Source organism: Hypoxylon fragiforme, assembly GCF_022984875.1.
Source record: "Hypoxylon fragiforme strain CBS 206.31 chromosome Unknown GGS25scaffold_5, whole genome shotgun sequence".
Classification (NCBI taxonomy): Eukaryota; Fungi; Ascomycota; class Sordariomycetes; order Xylariales; family Hypoxylaceae; genus Hypoxylon; species Hypoxylon fragiforme.
The window spans coordinates 575,122-597,994 of NW_026054760.1; the positions used below are offsets into that span (position 1 = coordinate 575,122).

General features: G+C 48.0%; 12 protein-coding genes across 12 annotated transcripts; 5 read left to right on the forward strand and 7 right to left on the reverse strand.

Moving 5' to 3' along the window:
• Nucleotides 1-126: 126 nt before the first annotated feature.
• GGS25DRAFT_489303 (uncharacterized protein) lies at nucleotides 127-1,131 on the forward strand. The gene is made up of 2 exons (XM_049260887.1): nucleotides 127-344; nucleotides 403-1,131. The coding sequence occupies exons 1-2, from the start codon at nucleotides 300-302 to the stop codon at nucleotides 949-951; spliced, it is 594 nt and encodes a 197-aa protein (XP_049116364.1). The 5' UTR covers nucleotides 127-299; the 3' UTR covers nucleotides 952-1,131.
• A 699-nt stretch (nucleotides 1,132-1,830) lies between these two features.
• On the forward strand, nucleotides 1,831-2,412 carry GGS25DRAFT_521395 (uncharacterized protein; the record flags this gene model as incomplete). Its single annotated transcript, XM_049264057.1, has 1 exon — nucleotides 1,831-2,412. One exon carries the CDS (start codon nucleotides 1,831-1,833, stop codon nucleotides 2,410-2,412), a length of 582 nt encoding a protein of 193 aa, XP_049116365.1.
• A 424-nt stretch (nucleotides 2,413-2,836) lies between these two features.
• Nucleotides 2,837-3,787, reverse strand: GGS25DRAFT_265665 (carbohydrate-binding module family 13 protein). Its single transcript, XM_049257338.1, has 4 exons — nucleotides 3,545-3,787; nucleotides 3,374-3,477; nucleotides 3,183-3,296; nucleotides 2,837-3,107 (listed from the first exon to the last, which is right to left on the reverse strand). Exons 1-4 carry the CDS (start codon nucleotides 3,694-3,696, stop codon nucleotides 2,974-2,976), a joined length of 504 nt encoding a protein of 167 aa, XP_049116366.1. The 5' UTR covers nucleotides 3,697-3,787; the 3' UTR covers nucleotides 2,837-2,973.
• Nucleotides 3,788-4,795: 1,008 nt separating this feature from the next.
• On the forward strand, nucleotides 4,796-5,820 carry GGS25DRAFT_489306 (putative ribosome biogenesis protein nop10). Its single transcript, XM_049260888.1, has 2 exons — nucleotides 4,796-5,126; nucleotides 5,323-5,820. Exons 1-2 carry the CDS (start codon nucleotides 4,952-4,954, stop codon nucleotides 5,349-5,351), a joined length of 204 nt encoding a protein of 67 aa, XP_049116367.1. The 5' UTR covers nucleotides 4,796-4,951; the 3' UTR covers nucleotides 5,352-5,820.
• Nucleotides 5,821-5,862: 42 nt separating this feature from the next.
• On the reverse strand, nucleotides 5,863-7,422 carry GGS25DRAFT_489308 (D-site 20S pre-rRNA nuclease). The gene has a single exon (XM_049260889.1). It carries the CDS (start codon nucleotides 7,303-7,305, stop codon nucleotides 5,953-5,955), a length of 1,353 nt encoding a protein of 450 aa, XP_049116368.1. The 5' UTR covers nucleotides 7,306-7,422; the 3' UTR covers nucleotides 5,863-5,952.
• An 866-nt stretch (nucleotides 7,423-8,288) lies between these two features.
• Nucleotides 8,289-11,315, reverse strand: GGS25DRAFT_265751 (uncharacterized protein). Its single transcript, XM_049257339.1, has 3 exons — nucleotides 10,521-11,315; nucleotides 9,238-10,456; nucleotides 8,289-9,182 (listed from the first exon to the last, which is right to left on the reverse strand). Exons 1-3 carry the CDS (start codon nucleotides 11,102-11,104, stop codon nucleotides 8,688-8,690), a joined length of 2,298 nt encoding a protein of 765 aa, XP_049116369.1. The 5' UTR covers nucleotides 11,105-11,315; the 3' UTR covers nucleotides 8,289-8,687.
• A 1,483-nt stretch (nucleotides 11,316-12,798) lies between these two features.
• Nucleotides 12,799-14,323, reverse strand: GGS25DRAFT_265787 (alpha-ketoglutarate-dependent sulfonate dioxygenase). The gene has a single exon (XM_049257340.1). The coding sequence runs from the start codon at nucleotides 14,093-14,095 to the stop codon at nucleotides 13,091-13,093; it is 1,005 nt and encodes a 334-aa protein (XP_049116370.1). The 5' UTR covers nucleotides 14,096-14,323; the 3' UTR covers nucleotides 12,799-13,090.
• On the reverse strand, nucleotides 14,324-16,252 carry GGS25DRAFT_265850 (major facilitator superfamily domain-containing protein). Its single transcript, XM_049257342.1, has 2 exons — nucleotides 15,943-16,252; nucleotides 14,324-15,886 (listed from the first exon to the last, which is right to left on the reverse strand). The coding sequence occupies exons 1-2, from the start codon at nucleotides 16,010-16,012 to the stop codon at nucleotides 14,553-14,555; spliced, it is 1,404 nt and encodes a 467-aa protein (XP_049116371.1). The 5' UTR covers nucleotides 16,013-16,252; the 3' UTR covers nucleotides 14,324-14,552.
• A 912-nt stretch (nucleotides 16,253-17,164) lies between these two features.
• GGS25DRAFT_265874 (uncharacterized protein) lies at nucleotides 17,165-17,630 on the forward strand. The gene is made up of 2 exons (XM_049257343.1): nucleotides 17,165-17,260; nucleotides 17,438-17,630. Exons 1-2 carry the CDS (start codon nucleotides 17,201-17,203, stop codon nucleotides 17,558-17,560), a joined length of 183 nt encoding a protein of 60 aa, XP_049116372.1. The 5' UTR covers nucleotides 17,165-17,200; the 3' UTR covers nucleotides 17,561-17,630.
• GGS25DRAFT_265877 (uncharacterized protein) lies at nucleotides 17,515-18,556 on the reverse strand. The gene has a single exon (XM_049257344.1). It carries the CDS (start codon nucleotides 18,298-18,300, stop codon nucleotides 17,701-17,703), a length of 600 nt encoding a protein of 199 aa, XP_049116373.1. The 5' UTR covers nucleotides 18,301-18,556; the 3' UTR covers nucleotides 17,515-17,700.
• A 600-nt stretch (nucleotides 18,557-19,156) lies between these two features.
• Nucleotides 19,157-21,357, reverse strand: GGS25DRAFT_489351 (PLP-dependent transferase). The gene is made up of 2 exons (XM_049260890.1): nucleotides 20,874-21,357; nucleotides 19,157-20,806 (listed from the first exon to the last, which is right to left on the reverse strand). The coding sequence occupies exons 1-2, from the start codon at nucleotides 21,051-21,053 to the stop codon at nucleotides 19,340-19,342; spliced, it is 1,647 nt and encodes a 548-aa protein (XP_049116374.1). The 5' UTR covers nucleotides 21,054-21,357; the 3' UTR covers nucleotides 19,157-19,339.
• A 130-nt stretch (nucleotides 21,358-21,487) lies between these two features.
• On the forward strand, nucleotides 21,488-22,367 carry GGS25DRAFT_489353 (uncharacterized protein). The gene has a single exon (XM_049260891.1). It carries the CDS (start codon nucleotides 21,685-21,687, stop codon nucleotides 21,961-21,963), a length of 279 nt encoding a protein of 92 aa, XP_049116375.1. The 5' UTR covers nucleotides 21,488-21,684; the 3' UTR covers nucleotides 21,964-22,367.
• The last annotated feature ends 506 nt before the right edge of the window (nucleotides 22,368-22,873 follow it).

Here is a 22,873-nt window from a genome sequence, read left to right on the forward strand (position 1 = left end):
AATAAGCCACACCATGGCTTACATGTGCAGAAACAGGTGACCCCCTTTATTAGAATATGATATATAGTATTTGAGGATTCAGGAACCCCCCTGGTGATCTGTAAATAGAAGTAAGATCAAAGCCGTACAGGCACTGTGTGACAATACGGTAGATAGCTTATTTTCAGCTTCGACGTCAGCTTTTGTTTGTCTTTATCGAGCTCTCACCTTCACCTCTTTTCAACCTCTTACCTATGTATCAAGAACCCAAGATACAGTACAGCTAACCTCACTAAAGCCAACACTAAAACAATTCCACCATGTCTCGTGTCTTCCTCTTCTGCATCGCCGAAGAAGCTAAACCCGTAAGATTTCTACTTCCTAGATACCTAGCTTGAATGTCGTGCTGATCATATTCTGCAGTTCATCCCACGCCTCCTAGCGCTTGACAAAATCAGCTATCCATTTATCCTCGTGCAATCTCGCGAATTCCCCGCAGAGGCTGACTGGTTCAAAGAGACGCTAGCCGACGGCGAGCCATTCGAGAGCGACTTCATCGGCGCATCTGCAGCGGACTGCACGGCGTGGGCGCTCGAGCACCAAGTGCAGCACAACCAGATAGACCAGGACAAGGTCGCCATCGTGGATGCGCGCAGCGCCGAGGACGAGACGATCGAACTGCGCTTCTACGTCCGCGATGTGGTGGCGAACTTGCTCCGCCCGGGACAGCAGAGCAATGCGTGGTACGATTTCAGAGTCCCGTACCAGAAGGCGCCGAGGCTGTTGACGGATCTGCCGTATGGAGATGCGGATGAGACGTACGGGGTGTATTTTTGGCGGAGGGATGGACTGGTAGATGAGCGTGGTGTCTTCGATGTTGAGAAGGCGGAGGAGTTAATTCTGCAGGGGGAAGGGTTTGTTCCTTTGGATGAGGAGGCTTGGGATGGCCTACATGGCAAAAATGAGGAATAACGACCTTGATACCGGTTTAGGTACCTATGCTACGTAGATATTAGAAGAATCATGACTGTGCAGTAGAGATCTCGTCTTAATTCGCAACGGAGTTTGATTCTAGGTCACTTCGACATTCTGTACCTAGGTACATTAAGACTAGAACTACGGAATGATCGTAACCGGTAGCTTTTACTAGTATGTCAATAAGCCAATAAAAGGCCATTTCGATTGAGTCGTTGCTTGAATTTCTCTGTCAATAAAAGGTACGTAGTGGAAACCAGTTCTAGCGACCACAGTGTGACAATAAACCCCTTTACAAGACTGGTGATCATCGCCCCAGACTGCGTCAAAGGTTATCAGACCATGTTGATTCTGGGTTGACATACCAGTGGACATGACAATCAAATAATTCTTACGACCTTACTCAATTCTACAAGATGTTGCGAGTACACCTCGGTTGGGGATCTGTTAGCGCTAGGATTTACCTCACACATGGCTATTATTATAAGCTGTATTTATTATATGGCTGATGAATTTACTCAGGATTCTCAGCGCGCCCATAGCTATGTACTGGGGGCCTGTTAATGAAACAGGTGCCTGGCAGAGGTTAGCTGACCACGCTCTAAGCTGACAAGACAGAATTAGCGACTTGAAGGGCTAAGCTGCGACGAAAGGAGAAAGCTGAGAACATCATTTGAAATCTTGATTTGAAATTTTCATTGGCTTCCAGATTGGTATTAAGGGATAGGAAAAATGAAGATATATAAGAGACTCATGGAAGAATGTCTGTATAACATGTATCACTCTCATCAGACTGCAACACATCTTTAATTCAAACTTTACCCAAAGCCCCTTTCTACAACAATTCTATCAGATAACCGGAGAAACCCAACAAAAATGAAGTTCTCTTTAGTCTCATCACTTATTTTCATCGCCGCTACCAGCGTGCTCGCCTCCCCCCTCGCAGCATCCGCCGACGGTCTCACACACGATGAGCTGCTAGCACGCGACCTGGTTTCCTTGCACACGCAAGACACCGGCAACGGGACATCCCTAGAGTACTTCGGGGTGCCTGACAGCACGACAAAGCGGTGGACGCCCACGCCTACCCTAGAACGGCGCAAGTCGACAACATGCTCGGCGTACCCCACACCCTCGTGCGACAACAAGGATAACGAGGCGCAGAACGAGCTCTGCAGCAGCCTCGTCGACAACCTGTACGCGCAGGCCACGATCGCCATCGACCAGTCGTGGCGGCAGATCTGCTTCAAGGGCGAGGGGGGGGACAAGTGCTGCACCGCGTGGTCCACCGCCGTGCCCTGGCTCAGGCAGGGCGACCTCGCGGCCAACGCCAACACAATCATGCAGACGTGCACGAACAACGGGGTTTCCGGCAAGATGTACGGCGTCAGGCTCCAGTCGACCTGCCTCAACCAGTGTGTCTCCAGCGGTCACGGCTGCAACAACAGTGCGGGATAAGCGTGGCAAGGCACGTTTCATTTGTCCTTGCATTAGGAGTAGCAATTGGGATGGAAAAGAAGGCCGGGGGGTGGTTGAATCTAGTAGAGAGTCGGTGTTGGTGAAGATGGGGGTTTGATTTTGAGGCGGTTAGTTCTCGTTGCTCGCTCATTGCCTAGGTAGTTGTTGATAGATCGCGCTTAAGAATCGTATATTATCATGTCTCTTATTCAATACTTCTGAATGTGAAGCCGCGTACTGAGGTAATAATCTCCCATTATCTCATTTCAAAGGATTGCGATCAATAACATCGGTGTTGTGTAATGGGGTCATTATGGTATAGTGTTGCCATCCGGGCTCCCGCCAACACTTAGTGAGCATTCTATAGCATTATCTTTATCACGAGTCAAAACACCATACAACGCAGAGCGATTCAAGGCCTCTAAAGCTGGGTATACCTTGAATTGACAGTAGTTACTCCCAGAAAAGCCAAACATGATTCGACCAGTCTGCCTACTACTAGGTACCTAACTACCACCACAAATGTCCCTAATCTCCTAGACGCAACATCCATCCCCAAGTTTAAGGCGCAACCTCAGTGAGCGGCCAGTTGATGCCCTTGTCCGCCGCGCCAGTGTTGCCCAGGCCCGCGCAGCTGTACAGGCCGACGGGGTTGTTCTCCGTCGCCCTCATGAACTGGAGGTCGAGGCATTCCTCTGTTATTGCGGGTGCCTATGTATTAGCTCTCTCTTCTCCATCTTGAGCATAGGTGTAGGTAGGTAGGTACTCACGGGGAGTCGATCCCTCGACGGCGATCCGGCCGTCGGCCATGACGTTCCACTTCTGGCCCTCGGCGGTGTCGGAACACGTGTTCACGTACACGTTGGCCATGTCCTTCCAGGCGGCTATTGGTGCTGTTAGTAAGTAGACACACCTAGAAAAACGGTGGCCCCCCCATTATGGTAGGTAGGTAGCTGCTCACATTTCGCGCCTGCGTCAAGACACAGCTCGGTGTTGGCTAGTTGGATCTTGGAGCTGCCGTCGGTGAGGTACCACTGCTGCTCTGGCTTCTGGGCACCGGTCTGTCTGTATATGAGAATATTGGAGTTAGGACTACTATTTGTTAATGGTACGGGATGGAAACTGTACGAACACGACTACTCCACTCCCGCTGGTGGCCGCCTTGGGGACGACGACGAACTTGGTGTCGACATTCGACGTGATGTAGACGGTGCGGTAGCCCTCGGGAGCCTGGGCAATGCCAGTGGCCGCGAAGGCAAGAGCGAGGAGGACTTGTCCAATCATTTTCTATTTTACACACTTTTCAAATCGTGGTGGCTATAGTTAGGTGTCGATCGAGAGAAGTTTTGATCCGCAACGATCCCGCCCCCGAGCGAGATGGACGGTACCGGGACGACCAGCTTATGTATGCGAGCCAATTCAACCTGTCATGCTGTCAATGGCGGTTTTTTAATCTACACGTCATCCTAGTTCGAGGTGACTTGCAGATTAGTTCGACGTTCTCGTCCCAAAAGATTGGTCCGTGATGGGACGGAGAAACTCTCCCCATGCTTTGACAACCTACCCCGTATTACCGGAATAGGTGAAGTTATATTGACCGAGGGGGAGAGTGGAGTCGGCAGTTCGTTTAGGGGTGAGGTAGAGAAGCAGGGAATCTGTTGTTTTGACTGGAAGGTCTCGCTGGTTAATTGGCTGTTGATCAGGCTGAATTGGTCAGCCATTATTGTCCCGCAGGGGCGATCTTCCGTACGGTAGGTACTTGGTAGCTTATATGAACGTCTTTAGAGGTAATATGTACGAATCAGGGTCCTTCCCCTAGTAAGGTGGTCTCAAATATCCATGATTACCAAGTCAACCTCCGAAAGCTTCCTCTAATTATCTAAAGGCGATTGCACTGACACTTGAAGGTAGGAGTTGGGCACTTATCTTTTCAAAGTATACTTCTTCTTCCCTATCCATAATGATACAATACTAGTAGAGGGATGTGATACGGAGAAGCCTTCTCTTACATCTTTTCCAAGGTTTAAAAAAAAGAGAAATATTATATCTCGTGAATTATTCAATAGGGGATGTCTCTGGTACCCCTTTTCCAGGAAGGGGAGATTTCGCTAAAGCTCTGGCCCGATCAATTGCGACTTATGCAAGACAATAAATGTACTGTAAAGAATATTTCCTTTACTTTAAATGATTCAACACCTAAGCCGTAAATAATATTACCTCTCCTGTCCAATGATAACATTGACGTTCATTCAACTTGAACTTCCATCTCAGGGGTAAAAATAAGGATTAAGAGCCACTTATCGATAAGCAGCCCAACTCCACAAGTCTCCACAATTAGTGCATGCATCAATTGATAGTAGGAAAAAAATAATTTCAACGAACTTCTTCACCCATCAACTAACTCACCCTTCACTCACTCACCCACCACAACCCGCCGCAACAACTTCCCACCGCCCACCAACCCAAACCAAATTCGCCAAAAAAAAAAAAAAGGAAAGCAGGGAGAAAGGGAAAAAAATTAAAAAATTCAACCGCCGCAATGCATCTCATGTACACGATGGACGAGAGCGGCAAGCGCATCTACACGCTGAAGAAGGTGCTGCACGGCGAGGTGACCAAGTCGGCGCACCCGGCGCGCTTCTCGCCCGACGACAAGTGGTCGCGGCAGCGCGTCACCTTGAAGCGGCGCTTTGGGTTGTTGTTGACGCAGCAGAGTGAGCTTTTCCGACCCTCTTCTTCCCTTCCCGACCCTCCTTGTTCTTCTCCATCTGCTTGTTAGCTTCTCGTCTCGCCTTCTCTTCCCGTGTCTCCTCTGCCTGGTTGCCCTGTTTCTTTCTTTCTGTGGGAAAGATGTCAAGGAGAGAAAGCGAGATGGGCGATGGAAGTAAAATGCTAATACCTATCTGCTAGAGAACAAAGTCGCTGAGAACTCGGTGTAAATCTACTCGACATTCATATCGATTACTTAACCAACTACAACAACGATACCGAAAACGACAACAACAACAACTCCGCCGGCGATGATGATGGTAGCAATGATGGTGAGGTGGTGGAGGACGTGAACCGGGCACCTGCGCCTACACCAGGTATATCAAAGGGAAGGACTCATTGAGAATTGGTCAGCAGAACTTTTGTTTTTGCAGACATGCATACATCTGTCTTGAATGAACGAAAGGCTTCCATCCGGGACTGGCGTTAATAGGCGTGAAGGGTTCGCAAAATAAGATAAAGATAAAAGTCTGCAGAGAATCAGAATCAGAATCAATGTCATATTCAAATACCAACATCAACAAGACCCATCCTCTATCCTGTTGGACATATCCTGGTACCAATACTTAACCGATAGACTGATAGCCGCCTTTGTAGCCTCGTTCCATAATAGCCATGGTCATGGAAAAGTATTCATAATATCACATCACGGTGAAAATCCAGTATTATATCAGTAGTGCCTTTCTTTTCAACGGTGCTGGTATCATTCATTTTGTCATTGCAATTCTCATACCCTCTAACCCTATATAACCCTCTAAATACCAACTTCCTCTACTTCTTCCGTGAATTTACATTCTTCCCCGCGCCCACCCTTATCCTCCCCGGTCCCACATGTCCCCTATCCCCCGTCAATATGCCCGGCAAATAATCCTCGTCCATCAAGTCCCTCGCCCTCGCCTTCCGCTGCTCCGTCGACTTCTTTGCGTACTCCTTCTGGTCCTCGGCGAAGATCAGCTCGCGGCCCCAGCCGTTCTTGCCGCCGCCGACGCCGCGCGCCTTGCCGTTCGAGGACCCGTGCACGGGTTTTGGAACGCTGAACACGTTGCCCCGGTTGTTCCACTGGAAGTTCTTCTTCAGGAAGACTTGGAAGTTGCCGCTCGAGTCGGTGGTGCACGAGACTCGTGTTAGGGTAGGCTGGCCGCACCGTGGGCAGAACTGCTTCGCCATGTCGCGCGTGAGCTGGAAACACCCGTGGCATCGGAGCACCCAGTTCTTGACACGTGTGATGCGCGCAAGACTGGGTGATAGTAGGTTTAGGTTTATTCGTAGGGTGACGTTTTGCATGGCGTAATCTGATGTTAGGAGTGCCACTTGAAGGAATTTCTGTAGGGGTTGCTCAGGGCCAGAGAGCCGGTCTTTGGCTTGGTGTTTCTTGAGGTTAGAAGGTGTGATCCAGCCTTCATCGTCATCGTCACCATCTTCTTCTTCCTCTTGTGATTTGGTTTCTAATCCTTCGGCATCCTCGGATACGGTGTTGACTGTTTGTGTGGCGGAAGGTTCCAAGCTAAGCGTGTCGAGAGCTTCGGTTACCGTTTGTTGTTCGATAGTAGACTCCTCTGGCACTTCTGAATCCACCGTTACTTCATCTTCCTGTCCACTGGCAAATTCTTCTGGCTTCACTTGTTCAACACTGGCATCCCCATTCTCTGACGATTCATTCTCCTTCTGTTCCGTCGCCGGAGGCTTGCCGTTCAAACGGACTTGACCAGGGGTGTTCCGCAGTCTCCAATCTCCGCCATTCCTCTCACATTCCAACTCATACGTGAGTGCGATTAAGTGTATATCAGGTCTACTTAAAACCTCGAGATCTCCAGTGCGCCGCGCAAAGTCTGTAACAAACTTGACGCTTTCCGGTCGGGGATTGCGAAGTTTCAGAAAGGGGAGTAATTGAGTCTCTACTCGTGTGCGGGTGGCGACATCACGGATTTCAGATATGACGGAGGGGATGGTGTAGAGTTCGTGCGCCTGCGCGAGAAGGGTGCTGACGGGAGGGTCGTTCTTGATGAGGGGACCTGTATCGAGGACGATTGAATGGATCGGTTTGGATGGAGTTGCGTCTGTGATTCCTGGCGAATTGGCCGTCTCAATAGCCGGCGCTATTTGGTCTGATTCTGTTGATGCCATCTTGTTACCGACTGTGAATGATTACGAAAGATAGAAAATAGAAAGATGCGATAGATGGTGGGGTTTGCGACAAGGTACTGTAAAATGTTAATCGTGGGGTAACTAATGAAAATTTTGGCGGAGTTTTAGGGCAGAAATTTCAAGATTCAAGTCACCTGAAATCACTGAAAATCTTTGAATGATAAAAGACTAAACCGCACATATTACTCATCCATCCTCTCCTATCACACATTTCATAACCAAATCACCCAGTCAAAATTATATTTCATATTGACTTGAATTGTTTATGTACCCTATATGATAATCGCTGTGTAAATGTGGACGTACTGCTTACGTCAGGGTATCTGAACTCATTTCTCATGATGAATTGCTTTTGTTCCAGGACTTACGAAAAGTCACTCTCTTGAAATATTTATACCTTCGTTCCGCCTCATTATGTAAAGTCGAAATATCTTACCGATGGGATGCTTGATTATTAGGGTATCAGTACTAAGAAATCCAAACTTTTGGAGCCGTACACTTGATAATACATGAGGAACATCTTTCGTATTCTGTGGAGAGGTTGTAGTGTTTGACCATTGCATTCTATCCCTGAGCCACTAAGTTTGACCAACTTCTTCGTTTAGTGTTAGGTATGGGTTTATGTGGGTTTAGGGCTATCGTCTGAAAGGGGTCAATGAATATTTCGTAAGTCGTCGATGAAGGTTTAGGAAATTGGGGGAAATCAATGTTGTAACAATTTAGGCACGAAATCGTACCTTGGCTGGATATGTGTAGGTGAGTAATTCCTGAGCGGTTTGGACTTGAAGTTTCGAATGATTGCTCCTTGTCCGCCTGATCATCGACGTAGGATATAAAAGTAGTCTGGCAACTTGAATCCAAGCCATTGGAGGTAGAGCAATCGAAACGTTGAAGGAGATAATAGCTCTCGTATTAGCCCGGCGCAAGGCATCGAAAAGACCTTTATCATAGCTATTTATGATATCAATGGGGCCCGAATTTGTGAGGTGGCCAGTCTAGGCCAAAAACTTGGACAGGCAAGGCCATGAACCGAGACAATCATTCCAATAAACCGGTATCTGATAGCGTGTGTTCGGCTGGGAAAGTCGCATATTGGCCACATGCTGGGTTTATGAGCATGGACTTACACCGCCACATCGAATTTCTCTGACAGTGGTCGCACGCCTGTTGGAACAACCCCTCTGACAAACTTGGCTTACTTGGCTAATTAAAACCGGCAGTAACCACTAAATTGCCAAGCGCGGTTACTGAGTTTGCATATGTTGGCGACGGGAATTCTTCCCATATGAATTGCCACCATTGGAATTTCGAGATCCAGCCTGTTTTAAGATTTAGGGGGGATTAGGATCAGGCCGGGGAAGTCAGACTGCCGTTTGTGAGTAGTCATTGTTTAACCATTCGTTTGAAATCCAGGACGCAGATTCTAGCCCAGTATTTCCAAAAGATTCGAAGTTAAAGTCGAAACCATCCATCGCACCCTCAAAAGCATTGTTGTTGTCAATGCCATCGGGTGGCATCACAGGGGGCAGGTTGGGCTTACTCATATTAAAGTCACCAATTGAAGTTCCAGGAAGTGGTGACCCGCGGTTATGTAGTTGTGCTGGGCGAGGGGCTGAGTGAGGGATAGGAGTGGACATTGAGCTGCCTTGTGGAGAAGCAATATGGGCTGTTGGGGATAGTATGGGAATGTTAGTGAATCCGCCTTCGTCAACCATCTGTATTTGTTGAATTGGGTTGTGTCGCGGCAAGACTTGTTGAGTTAAGAGATTAGATCCACTAGTATTTGGACTTTCTGGACGATTTGAAGTCGAGTCCGCCGAGGTACCACGAGCAACTAATTTCTCGAGATCGGAAACCTGATATAGCACTTTAGTAAAGGGCTCATGAAGTGTGTGAGAAGTCGTAACTTACAATGGCAACACCAGCTGGGATATGGTCCATAGATTTCGCGATAGTAAGACATCTTGTTCCAATTTCGTGAACTTGGCTTGGTGTTAGTCCAGTTTCCTCTGGATTCGTTTGGTAGACGAAGTAAATAAGTCGAGCACACTGGTAGGCACAACCAGGTAGATCGAGATCGGTGACGGGTAGGCCTCCATCAAGCGACAGGATTAGTTTGAAGACATCAGTCATAGCTAAGGCGTGTTCGTAGCATTGGCGCACGCAGTACGACAGAAATTGAGGATCCAGTCGATTTAAGCCCGATTGCGGTAATGCTTCTTTGAGTCCCGCGAGGAACATTCGGTACAAATCGCAATGACACTGTCGCCACCAAACGTGGATCATGATATAGACACAGAGCCGCGGAGAGTAGGCGCGTAGCTGAAGGTTGCTCTCTGAGAATTTGAAGGACGAAGGGAGGTGGTCGTTGAAACCGGCCAATTCGTCTGAGAGAACCTTGACTAGCTCTGGTAACTGTACGAGTTCTGATTCTGGCATTCCTAACACATTCTTCGTGCAGTACAATACTCTGCTCCTCATCCATAAGAGTCGCACGTGCAGTGCTAACGAACCAACATCATCCGGAAAAGGTCGCGTGGGAACAGATCGTAGATATTCTGTTACTTGTGGAAGGTCGAATTCAAAGTTACGTTCGGTACATGGAAGCTGAATGTGTAAAGATTCGGAGGGCATCAGTGTAAAATCTGAGCATCCGCCGTTAATGCCCGAGTCAATAGTAAGAAGTGCCCACATCAGTCTTCTCCGCGACTCCCGAGCCAAGAAGCACAAATTCGAATTTTCATAATTTAGACGAAGTGCATAAGCGAAGCGTGTCGCTGTAGCCGCGAGCATGAAAGCAGTGGTAAATTTTCGCGATAACATCCGATGCTTCATGACGAGAACCAGGGCTTGAATTTTAAGAGTTGAAGGATTCTCGAGATCCCGGAGCACCATATTTTGGCATTCGTCGACACATCTTACACCATACTCACGTGTTCCGGGGCCTAAATCCATAAGGAGTGAAGTGATTCCTACCAGAGCTAGAAGTAGTGCTTTATCCATCATACCAGCATGATATCGCTGCATGAGTGAGGCGCGATGAAGAAAAGAGAAGATGGGGACATGATGGATATGGCGAAAGAAGTTATTGAATGTCCGCTGTATCAAAGCTTCGTCGGGAAATGTAAATCTAAAATGAATGTTAGTTCAGGCATGTCGCGATGGAGCAAACAAATAACCAAAGGATTGCGTACGGTTCATGATTCGACCCCCCAGATGTCGTTTGCGGATTCGGCTCAAAATCATGTTGGCCCGATTGATGAGAATCCGGGTTTTCCTTACTCATCCTCGCCCTTTTTTCTGGCGGTTCTGATGAGACCGATTCAATTTCTGAGTCGGTATTGCCTTGATGACTTTGCTGAGTGGTGCTGCTGCTGATGCCTCCCGATCGCTTCGTGGGTTTGTAAACACATTCAATACCCTGAGCCTGACACCTAGCACATTTCGGCGTCTCGCCACTACATCTAGCCTTCCTGGAGTGGCAGTTCGCACAGGCTAATCTCACTCGTCTCCGCGGTAAAGTGAAATTTGTTATACTCTCTGGGTCCTGGTTAGGTGACGCGGCATCTTGGAATGAACAAGTGAATCCTAATCGCTCGCAATTTTGGCATCCATCGCGACGGCCATCACATCGCACTTTTCGTACTCTACAAGGAATGCAGGTCTGACTCGATTTTTTTGGGTGTCTATTTTGAGGGTCGGCCACAGCGACGTCTGCTGCGACCTCAGCTGCTGTGTCTGCGGCGACCATCTGGACGCTCATATCTTCCATATCCATTCTCCGAGGACCTAAGGTTAAGCATGAGTGTGAATGGGTTCTTGTAATATAAATAACTTCTTCATAGATTTGAACTTCAGATTTAGAAATAGCGGTATTGCGTTATTATGAATTCGGGTCATGTTACGTTATCAGCATCGCATTTTATGAGTCTTTGATGGTTGAGATTGGAGGGAATTTGACTGTTGGGAATTTTAGGTGACAAGTAAAAAGAGAAACGGGCAAATGGCGGGGGACCGGGCGAAAGCGGCCAGTTGGTTTATTAGTTCTGATTCGCTAGTTTGCTACCGTCTATCGCTATTAGCCCTGTCTGACCACTTACTCATAGTGGGCCTTTGCTGTGCCTAGAATCCACTGAAGAACCTTTAGGGCTTCATTTAAAGCCTGGAAACTTCAATTTTTTAGCTTATGGAAAGTCCCTTGAAGACATTAAAGAAACCTACACAGATATTTATGTAGTTATGGATGACGTATAATATAATGCTGATCTTGGTGAATACACAAATAATAAATCATGTGTAGTTAGACAAGTATATATAACTATATTGAGGACTACTAGGTATCTATGCTAAGAATGCCAATTGATAACAGTCCTGTTCACATAGTCTAATTACTGTGTCTGTTCAGATCTAGTTACCACTCTCCCCTTTTCGTCTCAAATTTCGTAATGATGATTCCGGATTCAGAGTCTAGTACACATTCTGCTAAGTACGTCATGGCTTCAAGTCTGTTCCAAGATTTCACTTTCAGCTTTTCTGCCACGAAGCATTGGCATAGATTATGTGTAATGGCCAAGGTGATATGCCAAGTAGGAGATGAGCACGTGGACAAAACTATCCTGAAACTGGATCGATCGTGTATCAAAACATCATGGCTCTTCACGATCTCTTACATTTTTAAACATAAATCTTCAGGGCATGATTATGCTTGGCATTACTTTAAATCTGGGGCTATTTTCTGGGGTTGGCGCGGCACTAAGTAAGATCAAAAGCATTAGCGTTATTGTTTCCGGGTCCTGAGTTTATGTATGTAGGTATTTAAATAGAGGTTCAATAATGGTCATGTCTCTTGAGTTCAGGGGAGAGTTACATATTGGCATTCAAGAAGAATAAAAAGGGGAAAGTACAAGCATAAAAAGGTAGGACAATCCATCCAATCATTGATAAGAACAGGCACGTCAAAGAGGATCAAATGGGTGTCATCGATCCTGCAGCTTGTAGATCCCGATAGCCGAACCGATAGCCCTTATCTAATCAACAAACTTGAACTTTCAAATTTGGATTCCAGCGAATCGAGGCTAAAAACACATTTCCTGCATGTGATAATCTCACAATTTGAGCTATCTAGCTTACGGTCTTCAATGTTGATAGTCAGTTATTTCTTTTCCCAAAGTACGAAGTAAAGAGCAAGCAGTATGTTATACATTTTGCAATCGTCGCATTACATACACTCTTGGAAAATGAGTCTTACCTTAGGTGCCTAGTAAATGAAAAGCGATGGGTAACATTGAGAAGAAAAATCTTTGAAAAGACGCAAGATAAGACGTTCAGCTTAGGTATGATTCAAAGTATTTGATATCACCAAAAAATACAAAATACCTATCTTGTGAGTAAGCAGGCCCAATCAGTACTTCCTGTTTTATCTCTTGTTGTTGTTATTTATCATATGATGATGTGGGCTTACGAAGACAGGCATTTTCGTAATCACCAATGAAGTGGCACTACTCACAAAAGAGATTGGCATTGATAAAGTTATTTAGCTTCCTCGTAATCCAAGCGACTCATTAATGGCCAATTGTCCTCATATAATCGCGCCTGGTATATACTTAAGCTGGTGTACTAATTTGATTACTTATACTAGGTATCATTTGTCACCACCGACTTGAGCCTCCGCTCTCTCTCAGCTCTACCCTCACTGGCCGGATCGAAATAAGCTGTATGATGTTAGACGCAAAACTCAAAATGAAGCCAAGCTGAAAATTAGCAATCACTTACGTTTTTCTCCAAAAACCGTTGTACGAATTCCTCTTCTAGGTGCTTCGTACGACCCAGGAATGACACGGTGCAGCACACACCTATTATCCCACATCGCCACGCTCCCCACATCCCACTTCCACCGGACCGAGTGGTCGTCAGCGGAATGGATGTGGTACGTGAAGAAGTCCAGCAGCTTATCCGACTCATATTTCTTCAACTCGGCAAACCCCGTGACGAAACCCGGATTCACATTCAGCGATTTGAGCCCTGTCACGGGATGAGTCCTGACGGCTGGATGGTGTGAGTCGATAGGGGGACGGTTCGGACCTACTCCCCATAGGTCCAGGATAGTGTCATACTGCAGCCGCGAAGTATGCACTGCGTGCAGACCCTCGACGAACTTTTTCATCGCGTCGCTTAGCGCGTCGTAGAGGCCGTACCCAGAAACCCACGCCGTGTCTCCTCCGACTGGCGGGTGCTCTTCCATCCGCAGTAGCGAGTAAGATGGCGGGTTGATTTCAAACGAGGTATCAGCGTGAAAGTCTCCGGACGGCCATGGCGTATACTTGAGAATCTCGCGATGGTCCTCCCGGCTGCCTCGAATCACCACATGTCTGACGTCCTTCTGGGCGGGGTGCCGGTCTAAGGTGCCATAATGTTCGAAGAGCTTCACCTGTTGCTCAGTCGTCAAGTCTTGGCCTCGGAAGAAGACCACGCCACGCTCATTAACCAGTGAGGCAAGCTCGTCTAACTGTTGGGGGCTCAGATGTGAGAGTTGAACATTCTCCAGTACAGTACCGATTGATTCTGTCAAGTCAACCCTCTTGGCGACTTCAAACAACGCCTTCTTCTCTGGGTCTGCGAATGAAGCTCGATCTTTATCGGGGACTATCTCTTCTCTGATTGGGTCCGGAGGGACATGATCCTTGATCTTGGGTGAGAAGTGAGGGTGAAGGGTAACTGGGAACCCTGAGTCCTTAGAAATGTGCTTCAGCGACTCAAGACCGGCCGACATATTGTGATTGATATTCTTCCAGTGAGACCTTTAGACTTCTTCACATCACCAGAAAGCATAGTGTGTATAGGTAAGTATGCCTGACTGATTGATATTTATATATGATTCAGTTTATAAATGGGAGTTGGAGACTAATATGACGTGCGCGAACCCCCCCACCTATCAAAGACATGGCTGTGAATCAATGGATAGATAGCTCAGCTCATTGAGGTTGCGGTTGGCCGATGGCGCAAGTGTAGGTTATTATCACATCAGTTTTCTATCGCAAACTACTTAAACCTCCAACTCACAAAACAGAGTCCCTCTTGAATTCGCCCCCCTGAATTCATCGCATTCATCATTAGCTTAATTCACACATATAGAAACATTAGCCGAATAGCCGTGTCTAACAGTTCTTCCTAGAAACCTTGGAACGTGAACTTCTAACAATTTTTTCCACCAAGAAACCAGGCCGGATTTAATCAGAATGTTGGTCTTTGCGGAGCGATCCATCACTCTTACTCTCGGCGTTAACCTCGACATCAGTTTTATCGTCCTCAGCGCCAAAGTCTTTGATAACCAGCCAAGCGGGGAGGATTGAGATTCCCCATAGACCAAAGTTGATATACGGACCGCCTACCGCAGCGATGATAGGAACGGCATTGAGACCGTAGCTAACGGCTTGCCATGCGGATTCCGTTGCTCGCAGAAGCGCAGCGAGTCTGATAGTCTCTTGAGGGTTCGATGAGATCTGACCAATAACGAAGTATGTGAAGTTGTAGTTAAGTTGAAAGCCGGAAACGAGAAGGACGAAGACGCCAAATGCTCTCCCAAATCCAGGATCGACCCAATCGAAGGTTGGCTGAGTACGGTGGTATTCGGTGACGTTCACCACGATCCACAGCCACCAGCCTCCCTGCAGCGTCATGATAACTGCAAACGCCCAGCGCGATCTCTTCCTCAACGAGATCTGATGTTGGTCTAACCACAGGCCCAAGAGATTCCCGACGATGACTGCTATTATTCCGGACAAGAAGGACCCAAGCGCTCTTGCGCGTACGCTAAACCAAAGAGCATTGTACGTATAGAAGACTGCCTCCGAATACACGCCCTGGCCAATCCACAGAACGATGAGGAGGAACTTTCTTTGGAGGAATGTCCTGGTCGTAGTCTTGATCTCTTGCCACGGGGAATCGATAATCGTCAATTCAACCGGCTTGCCGCTAGGTCGCTGAACTCTAGATGGTTTGTTAAGAAAAAGCGCCACCAACGTTCCACTCGCCTGTAGAGCAATGAATATGATATAAACGGTATAGGAAACACTCCCGGCCTTATTGCGGTCTGCGTTTAGACCTAGGTTGATAGCACCACCCAGGATTTGGCCAATTCGAGTCCAGGTTAACCAATACGCGACCATTCTCCCTCGGTTATGCGGGTCGGGATAAGAGATGGCGATAGCTGCCTCGGCCGCCCAGAACACGCCGGCGGATATCCCGCAGAAGGCGGCGCCGACAATCACGAGCCATTCGACTCCATACCGGTTGTTCAGGTAAAGTCCAGCGCCGTACGGGGCATAGCCGATGGTTCCGACGAAGAGCGCGCCTTTAATACCGATATACTTGATGATACTACTGGTTAACCAGCAGGACACCACCATGAGACAGAAGGTTAATGCGTTTCCGGTGTTGACCAGGTAAGGCGATTGAGAGCCACCAGCGCCAAGCGAGTTCATGGCACCCCATAATCCAGGGGCTGCAAAGCTGCAGAGACCGAGGATGGTGGCATTGTAGAAGACGGATCGGTACCACTTGACTATTCAATGTCAGCAAAGTTACGTTGTTGTAAGCACAGTAGTTGCGCAAACTCACCCTCCACTGGCGCAGGCGCCGGTTCAGGTTCACTATGATCCTCTACCGCTGATTTTGATACGTCCGACATAGTGACATGTGCAGAAACTGTAAGGTGAGGAGATGATTAAGCTGGCTGGGAACAACAAACAGTTGGACAAGAAATTGGGGGCGAATCTGAGGCTGGCAGAAAACTTATACATATTGACATCCACCAGCACCCCATGAAGAAAAGCAAGCATCAGATAGTTAATGGAGAAAATCTTTCTTATCCAATGAATTGCACCTTGTGTCGGGAGTAATGCGTGATACAATGCTAGAAACGCCATTATCGTTGGGGGTACTAGGGACTAATTCGCTCGAAGGTAAGGTCGTGCAGCGATAACTAACACGCGTACATACAGCAGTGTATGCACATCACCCTTATCCATATCATAGCGAAGCACGCCATCGACCCCCAAAAATTGGTCATCCTACTTCCCTATTTCCCAAACATGCTAACCTAGGCGTATCCCCAATGCAACCTTTCGCGCCAGGGAACTAGGATCAAGGCAGTAAAGCTAGCTCGATGTCATAATCGGCATACTTGCCATTTGGTTATAGCGTAACCAGGTATCAAATAAAATGGCAGACGATCAGTCATATGTAAGCCAGTTGATGCGAAGAGATTGTGTACCGAGATAACTATCGTGAAGAGCTGGTTCGTGTGTGGGCTCTGTCTGGGGTTTAGTCGCTTTGGAACTAGGCGGATACCCAGACCTGGTTATGCAGTGTTAGCTTGGATGGTGTAAGAATAGGGCAGAGCATGCAAAGAAGCAGAAAAGAGCCGACCTTGGTTTTCTTTCATCAGGGTCTTTAGTTAATAAAACGTCGGCTTCTTATTGTCACGGTGTGATGCATCAAAACTCCCGTCTACTATATGTCGTATAACCTAGGGGGGGACTACGTTACACCGAGATGCCAGCTCTGGTCGGCTTGTCTAATGTATGATTTACTTGGCAGGGACCGAGGATACTATAAAGTGATTCCGAGTCTCGAAGTTCTAGACTCTTGAAGAGCTTCGGGACCTGAATGTTGATGGATGACTGGAGTTCGGTGTTCTGCATGTGCTCCTCTATCCATCCATCTCATCTACATGTAGGGTACATAGGTACATGCCATCGAGTCCAGTTGTGGCTGTGCGGTACTAGTAGTACTTGTCCAAGTGGACCATGGCTAGCCACAATAGAGGCAGGCATCCGAGGGCTAAGATAATAGGCCGAATCGGCAGGCCAAGCCAATGATTTCACGATCAAATCCTCATTTGACGTGTTCGTCGTTCATTTCAGTTTGTATGCGCGTGAGTGAGCTCGTTCTTTTTTTTTGTTTCGCATCCGTGTTCGTAAGAGGTCGGCATATAGAGGATTAATTGAGCGGTACATACCTATCTCCCTTAGCCTTACCTAGGCAACTTACCCCCCTATTCAGTCGTGAAAGCTTGGGCCCTAGTGATGAGCGTCAACTAACCCCAAGATAGGGTACAAGACCGGCCATGGCTGCCACCCAGAAGAACCCGGTGGAGATTGAGAAGGCTTCGAGCCTAGCTCATGTGCCCTTAAAGTCAGAGGAATTCGAGAAGATGATTTCAGGGATGCTGTGAGTGCTTTTTTTCAGGAGCGAATCACTCTCAGTATCTACTGTACCTATCCACACCATGCCAATAAAAAGGCCAAAGAAACTATGGGCCGTAAATGAGAGGCTCTAGCTGACCAACCCAGCTACGACGCCCAGGACCCAGAGCTAATGCGGATCCGCTTCTCCGCGCGGCGCTGGATGCACCAGTACAACACATTCTTCCCGTCCGACGCGGAAGCCGGGTTCAAGGACCTGGAGCGCGGGCGGAAGCGGCTGCTTTCGCAGTTCCTCGGGCGCATCGGCGACGAGGTCTTCATCGAGCCGACCTTCGCCGTCGACTACGGCTGCAACATCCGCCTCGGCGACCGCTTCTACGCCAACTACAACCTGACGATCCTCGACTGCGCGCTCGTGACCATCGGCGACCGCGTCATGTTCGGCCCGAACGTGTCGATTCTGACCGCGACGCACGAGACGGAGGTCCAGAGCAGGAGGGACGATGTCGAGTATGCGCGGCCGATCACGATTGGCGACGATTGCTGGGTCGGCGGGCATGTGGTTATTCTGCCGGGGGTTACGGTGGGCGAGGGGTGCACGATTGCGGCGAGCTCGGTGGTCTCGAGGGATGTGCCGGCGTGGAGCGTGGCGATGGGGGCGCCGGCTCGGGTTGTGAGGAAGGTCACGCCGTTGGAGAAGGTTAAAGAAAGGGATGCGTAGTGGCATTGCTTCTAATGCTTTAGTGCTGTGGAATTTATGCAACCGCATCGACTCCTGGCTGTTGAATGAAGATATGCGAAGCCACTTGACGTGTATGATCCATCTTTCATATCATTGAATCTACTACCCTGATATACTAGGTACTTACAGTAGGTACGGTTGAAGTCATCATGGGTGCATACTCAAGCAGGGCATACCGAATCACACTTCTGGGTGTTCAAGGTAACCTAAGTAGTCATGAGGAGTCACATACTTATTACGATGTTAAACGGAATCGCCTCAATCTAGCTTCAATCAACGTGGGCTTTCTTCGAAGATCTCTAGCCATGTCTTCACGACTCTCGACTAGGTCATGTGATCTACTCCTACTTTATATCTATAGGCACTTATATCGTAAGTTCGTGAGTTCACGTGACGCCATGGTAAGTAATTGGTACCTAGGTAGCACGTTGGTGAGTCCAAGTAAACATCGATTGCCTGTCCTGCGCCAACCTCGACGTGCACTATAGTCGTATATCCAATGTGTCGAGGTTGCTTCAAGCAGTAGGTGACACGTCCTTGGAGGAGTTGTCTGGCTTTGGAAAATACTTGAAAAGTTGGCGACAATCTCATGCCCGTGTCTGTTCATCAGCATTAAACGAGGACGTTATGTACCTAAGGTATCTACCTGAGTACCTACTATAGCATATGATTGTTTTCTGATAGCCTTTTAAATACACGATAGTTCTATTACGTATTTAGTAGGTACCTACCTAGGTACGCAGGCAATTATTGTTTGCCGGTAGGGTTAGGGACTGACCAGAGAAAAGGGGTCACGATCGAGTGATAAAGGGGCTTCGTTACACAAGCCCCCTGCAAGAGACTCCGGCGTTGTTGTCTTATCGTTTTTCAGAGAACACCCCTATTCACTGAATGATAGTACTTTTATTAATCATGTCGCTAACTAGATACGAAGAATAATTCATGCCATAGTAATCCTCGCTCTACATGCTGAATGCCAACTCATGGACACCCCTTTCCATCACTCTATCCAATGCAATGACCGTTCATAAGCTTAAATCAGAATGTCTATCCTGACAGCATTAGGTTAGGTAACAGAAGGATTGTGATGCTTGATCTTGTTCGCGGCCTCCACCGCAACCCGGAAGTCCTGAACCAGCATCTCCGTATCCTCGAGGCCGGCAGAGATCCTAATCTGGGTCGGTTTCAGGCCGTACTGTTCTGCCCACTCCAGCCTATCCTTGTATGCGCACATGGTGAAAGCAAAGGCTAACGTGACCGATGCTCCCAGATGAGGACCCTTGTGCACGTTGAGATTATCGTAGAAAGCCGCCGTGGTTGGCAGATCCTCTAGCTCCACACATAGAAGGCAGCCGTAGCCGGGCGAGAAGTCGGGCGCGGCGGGCCGCATGAACTTTCGGTAACTTGCCACGGAGCGGTTGACGGAAGGGTAGTACACGGCCTTGACAGCGCTGTCCGGGTCTTCGGCGCAGGACAATAGATACTGCACGAGAGAGCTAGCATTGTGGTTGAGCTGGGCTGTGCGAGACAGATAGTTGCGGCTGTTCTTCTCGACCACCTCTGCATCGTCAACATACAGCTCTGGTACGTGGTAGTGGTCGAAGAGAGACTTCAAGTAGTGATATACGCGGGACTCGGGGTTGATAACGACGCTGCCGGCCATGGCGTCCGCGTAGCCGTTGAAGGATTTTGTCAAAGAGGTCACCAGCATATCGGCCAGGTGTATGATGTCAACGTTCGCCCAGCTCCCCACGGTGTCGTCAATCGCAAGCACTACTTCGTATTTATCCGCCAGGGCTCGGAGGCGCGTCAGGTCCGGGGTGGCGAGCAGCGGGTTTGCCGGAAACTCGGCCCAGATGGCTTTCACGATGTTTTCACGCTGATACTCCTGCTCGAGGAACTCCTCCAGAGCATCGAGGTCCTTGTCGTTTCCATTGCCGAAGAACTTGAAGCCGGTGCCAAACTCCTCAAACAGCGCGAGCGTGTCCATTAAGGCCATGCCGAAGAGCACAACGGTGCCTTTGCTGCGCCGGAGCATGTAGGTGTGTGGCTTGTAGATGGCAGCCATGCCCGTTTGGAAGAGGTAGACATCGTCGGCGTAGGGTCTAGGCAGATCAATTACTAACGGCGCTCGCCTCACGTGCTGGGCGATCCTTTCCCGGATGGTCCGGTGTGCGATGCTCTCAAACCCGGGCCGCACCGCGTCGTTGCCCAGTATGGGAACTTCGGAGAGGCGGTTGATGTGTTTGAGAGCGGTTTCGGCGAACCGAGAAGAGATGCCGGCACCGGAGACGTTCCAGAAACCGGCGACGCTAGCGATGCTGTCATGTGGGAATATCACGGCAAAGAAGCGGTCCACAGCGGTGAACGCGCGGATGGTTATCTGATCTTGCGGTATGGACTTTTTGCCAGAACTGCTGTCTCGCCTCTCGGATGTCGAGTACTCGACACATTCGCGGGCGGATTGTAAAGACGAGAACAAGTAACATGCCATATTTTCCGCTCCTATCCGTTCAAGGATGATTGCACCCAGCTGGGCACCATGTTAGTCGTCTTATCGCCGCTAGTTAGATGTCACCTCTTGGCTAGATAAGACTCACTTCGGCAATATCCTTTGGTGGTTTCATCGGAGGAGCTGCGTTGGAAAGAGTGATTATGACGGACGACGAGTCCGAGCCGTACTTCTCGACGTTCTCCCATGGCCCCATGTGAACTGCCACGGAATGCCGTGATGCGGGTGGCAGTGCATGTCCGAACGGCGTTGAAATCCTAGCAGACATAACGAGAAAAAAGAGCGGGTGATCGTGGTATTAAGAGTAGCCAATGAGATCTGCTGAGGCAGTATAGGGTGGCTGGAATCTCTTCCTGCAGGGTCCAATATCACGGCTGCTGGCTAAGAAGAACCAGTAAAGCAGAGGGAAAAAGAAATTAAATAAAACATCGGTGGGAAGAAAGGGCCCAAATTGTAATACACTTCTTACTTTACTATACCTAAGCTAGGTTGTTCCGCAGGATGCTAGTTAACGAAAAGGTAGGGTGTCATAAGGCATATCGGAATGCGACCACGGCATGCAACGCTGACATAGGGGTCTTGGCACGCCCGCAAATTGCCTATCACGCCGGCGTATAACGAGCCCACCCCAAGAAATCCGGGACTACAACACGTATCTTGCCATGTAAGGAGTTTAGGCATTCTATCCAATATCGGCGCGACATCATATGGCCCATAACTTACTCCATATTTAAATGCGGTGATATTTGCGAACCTTTTGGGCTGAAAAGCGTAGGATTTGCACGCTTGTGCTTTGCAGCAGCAGATTTACCCCTATTTTAAGTGCCCCAGCTCGCGATTTATTTATAATTCCTTTCTACGACCCTTTTTTCGCTTACCTAATTAGATAACGGCGTGCGATGCTTTTTGCTTCCATATACCATATTGAAAGAAAGACTTTTCGTCGTGTTATTTTTTTCCTTTTCTTCTTGTTTTTTCTCTTTTTTCTCTTTTTATCTGGAGCGCGGCAACCCATTCCACAAGCCAAAAGTCACAACCCGCTTTTCCCACCTCAAGCTTCCGGCATCGTCACTCTGTCACCCGTACCGCTTCTCAATATTATTGGCCTAGTTATAAATCATGTGATTTTATTTCTAACAAGGAAATTTCCAACTACATCTCCAACACTTTTACCTTAACTCCTCGGAAAGCCTACTGATGACGGGCTGGAGATCATTAGGATCCATGATGTTTGTACAATATCTACCCCCATTCATTGGCAATGAGGGCAAAATGCCAAATTACTATGGGCCGGCCTATACACCGCCGAGAATACATGCATCGGTATTTCTGAAAGCCCGTGGCCTGCTCGATTGCGCCGCTCATAGGTGATGTACATTCTCACCGACTATACTAACTTACCTGGAGCCCATTCGTCTCTGAAAGGGGTGGGTCAAATACGAATAATAAAATCAGCATCAGAAATCGATTCTTCTAGTCGTTCTATCGTAATTATAGATATTATTTGAACAATGCATGAAAGATGATGCGTCTCCGCCACGACTAATTATATAAAGAGGGTTTCCATTTTATTGGTTGGTAGAGAATTGGATGTGTTCTGGTAAGCGATGATTGGAAGAAATAGGGGGGATCCTCACCTCGCTTATGTGATAGCTGTTGTTTACTACAACCAAGGCTATTGATTATAAGACACAAGTACTCGCAATCGATGTAAATTTATAAATCTGCTCAAATATCGCGACTCGAAAAAAGGCTTCTGGGGGATTAATAGCCTTAAGTATTTGCGGAGTGTTGCCGCGAGTTGATTGCAAAGGTTATTTTCATCCTCGAGATAATTTCCCAACTACCTATCTAGATGCTGCACTTCAGTAAGATGACAGTAAATTGACACTGATGTGATCATCACTCCCCGCGACGTCCCAAAGTCAATTTGGATATAAACGGAACAAGCCTGGACCATATAATGAGTAAGTGTAGGCTGGCTGCACTATGCGCCATCTATCTAACAGTGCAACCCCAATTGCACGGAAAGTTCTACGGAGTATGTGTACTTCGCTCTTATATACCACTCCTAACTTGAACTGTGGG

Excerpts from the sequence above, each read along its gene's own strand:
- GGS25DRAFT_489303 (XM_049260887.1), top strand. The coding sequence starts at position 300 with ATGTCTCGTGTCTTCCTCTTCTGCATCGCCGAAGAAGCTAAACCC. Across the intron at positions 345-402 it reads TCGCCGAAGAAGCTAAACCC|TTCATCCCACGCCTCCTAGC; the intron begins GTAAGATTTCTA and ends CATATTCTGCAG.
- GGS25DRAFT_265665 (XM_049257338.1), bottom strand. The coding sequence starts at position 3,696 with ATGATTGGACAAGTCCTCCTCGCTCTTGCCTTCGCGGCCACTGGCATT. Across the intron at positions 3,297-3,373 it reads TCTTGACGCAGGCGCGAAAT|CCGCCTGGAAGGACATGGCC; the intron begins GTGAGCAGCTAC and ends CAGCACCAATAG. Across the intron at positions 3,108-3,182 it reads CGTCGAGGGATCGACTCCCC|AGGAATGCCTCGACCTCCAG; the intron begins GTGAGTACCTAC and ends CCGCAATAACAG.
- GGS25DRAFT_489306 (XM_049260888.1), top strand. The coding sequence starts at position 4,952 with ATGCATCTCATGTACACGATGGACGAGAGCGGCAAGCGCATCTACACG. Across the intron at positions 5,127-5,322 it reads GTTGTTGTTGACGCAGCAGA|AGAACAAAGTCGCTGAGAAC; the intron begins GTGAGCTTTTCC and ends CCTATCTGCTAG.
- GGS25DRAFT_489308 (XM_049260889.1), bottom strand. The coding sequence starts at position 7,305 with ATGGCATCAACAGAATCAGACCAAATAGCGCCGGCTATTGAGACGGCC.
- GGS25DRAFT_265751 (XM_049257339.1), bottom strand. The coding sequence starts at position 11,104 with ATGGATATGGAAGATATGAGCGTCCAGATGGTCGCCGCAGACACAGCA. Across the intron at positions 10,457-10,520 it reads GGGGGGTCGAATCATGAACC|ATTTACATTTCCCGACGAAG; the intron begins GTACGCAATCCT and ends CATTCATTTTAG. Across the intron at positions 9,183-9,237 it reads TCCCAGCTGGTGTTGCCATT|GTTTCCGATCTCGAGAAATT; the intron begins GTAAGTTACGAC and ends GTGCTATATCAG.
- GGS25DRAFT_265787 (XM_049257340.1), bottom strand. The coding sequence starts at position 14,095 with ATGTCGGCCGGTCTTGAGTCGCTGAAGCACATTTCTAAGGACTCAGGG.
- GGS25DRAFT_265850 (XM_049257342.1), bottom strand. The coding sequence starts at position 16,012 with ATGTCGGACGTATCAAAATCAGCGGTAGAGGATCATAGTGAACCTGAA. Across the intron at positions 15,887-15,942 it reads GGCGCCTGCGCCAGTGGAGG|TCAAGTGGTACCGATCCGTC; the intron begins GTGAGTTTGCGC and ends GACATTGAATAG.
- GGS25DRAFT_265874 (XM_049257343.1), top strand. The coding sequence starts at position 17,201 with ATGATTTCACGATCAAATCCTCATTTGACGTGTTCGTCGTTCATTTCA. Across the intron at positions 17,261-17,437 it reads TCATTTCAGTTTGTATGCGC|GGTACAAGACCGGCCATGGC; the intron begins GTGAGTGAGCTC and ends ACCCCAAGATAG.
- GGS25DRAFT_265877 (XM_049257344.1), bottom strand. The coding sequence starts at position 18,300 with ATGCGGTTGCATAAATTCCACAGCACTAAAGCATTAGAAGCAATGCCA.
- GGS25DRAFT_489351 (XM_049260890.1), bottom strand. The coding sequence starts at position 21,053 with ATGTCTGCTAGGATTTCAACGCCGTTCGGACATGCACTGCCACCCGCA. Across the intron at positions 20,807-20,873 it reads CACCAAAGGATATTGCCGAA|CTGGGTGCAATCATCCTTGA; the intron begins GTGAGTCTTATC and ends CATGGTGCCCAG.
- GGS25DRAFT_489353 (XM_049260891.1), top strand. The coding sequence starts at position 21,685 with ATGCTTTTTGCTTCCATATACCATATTGAAAGAAAGACTTTTCGTCGT.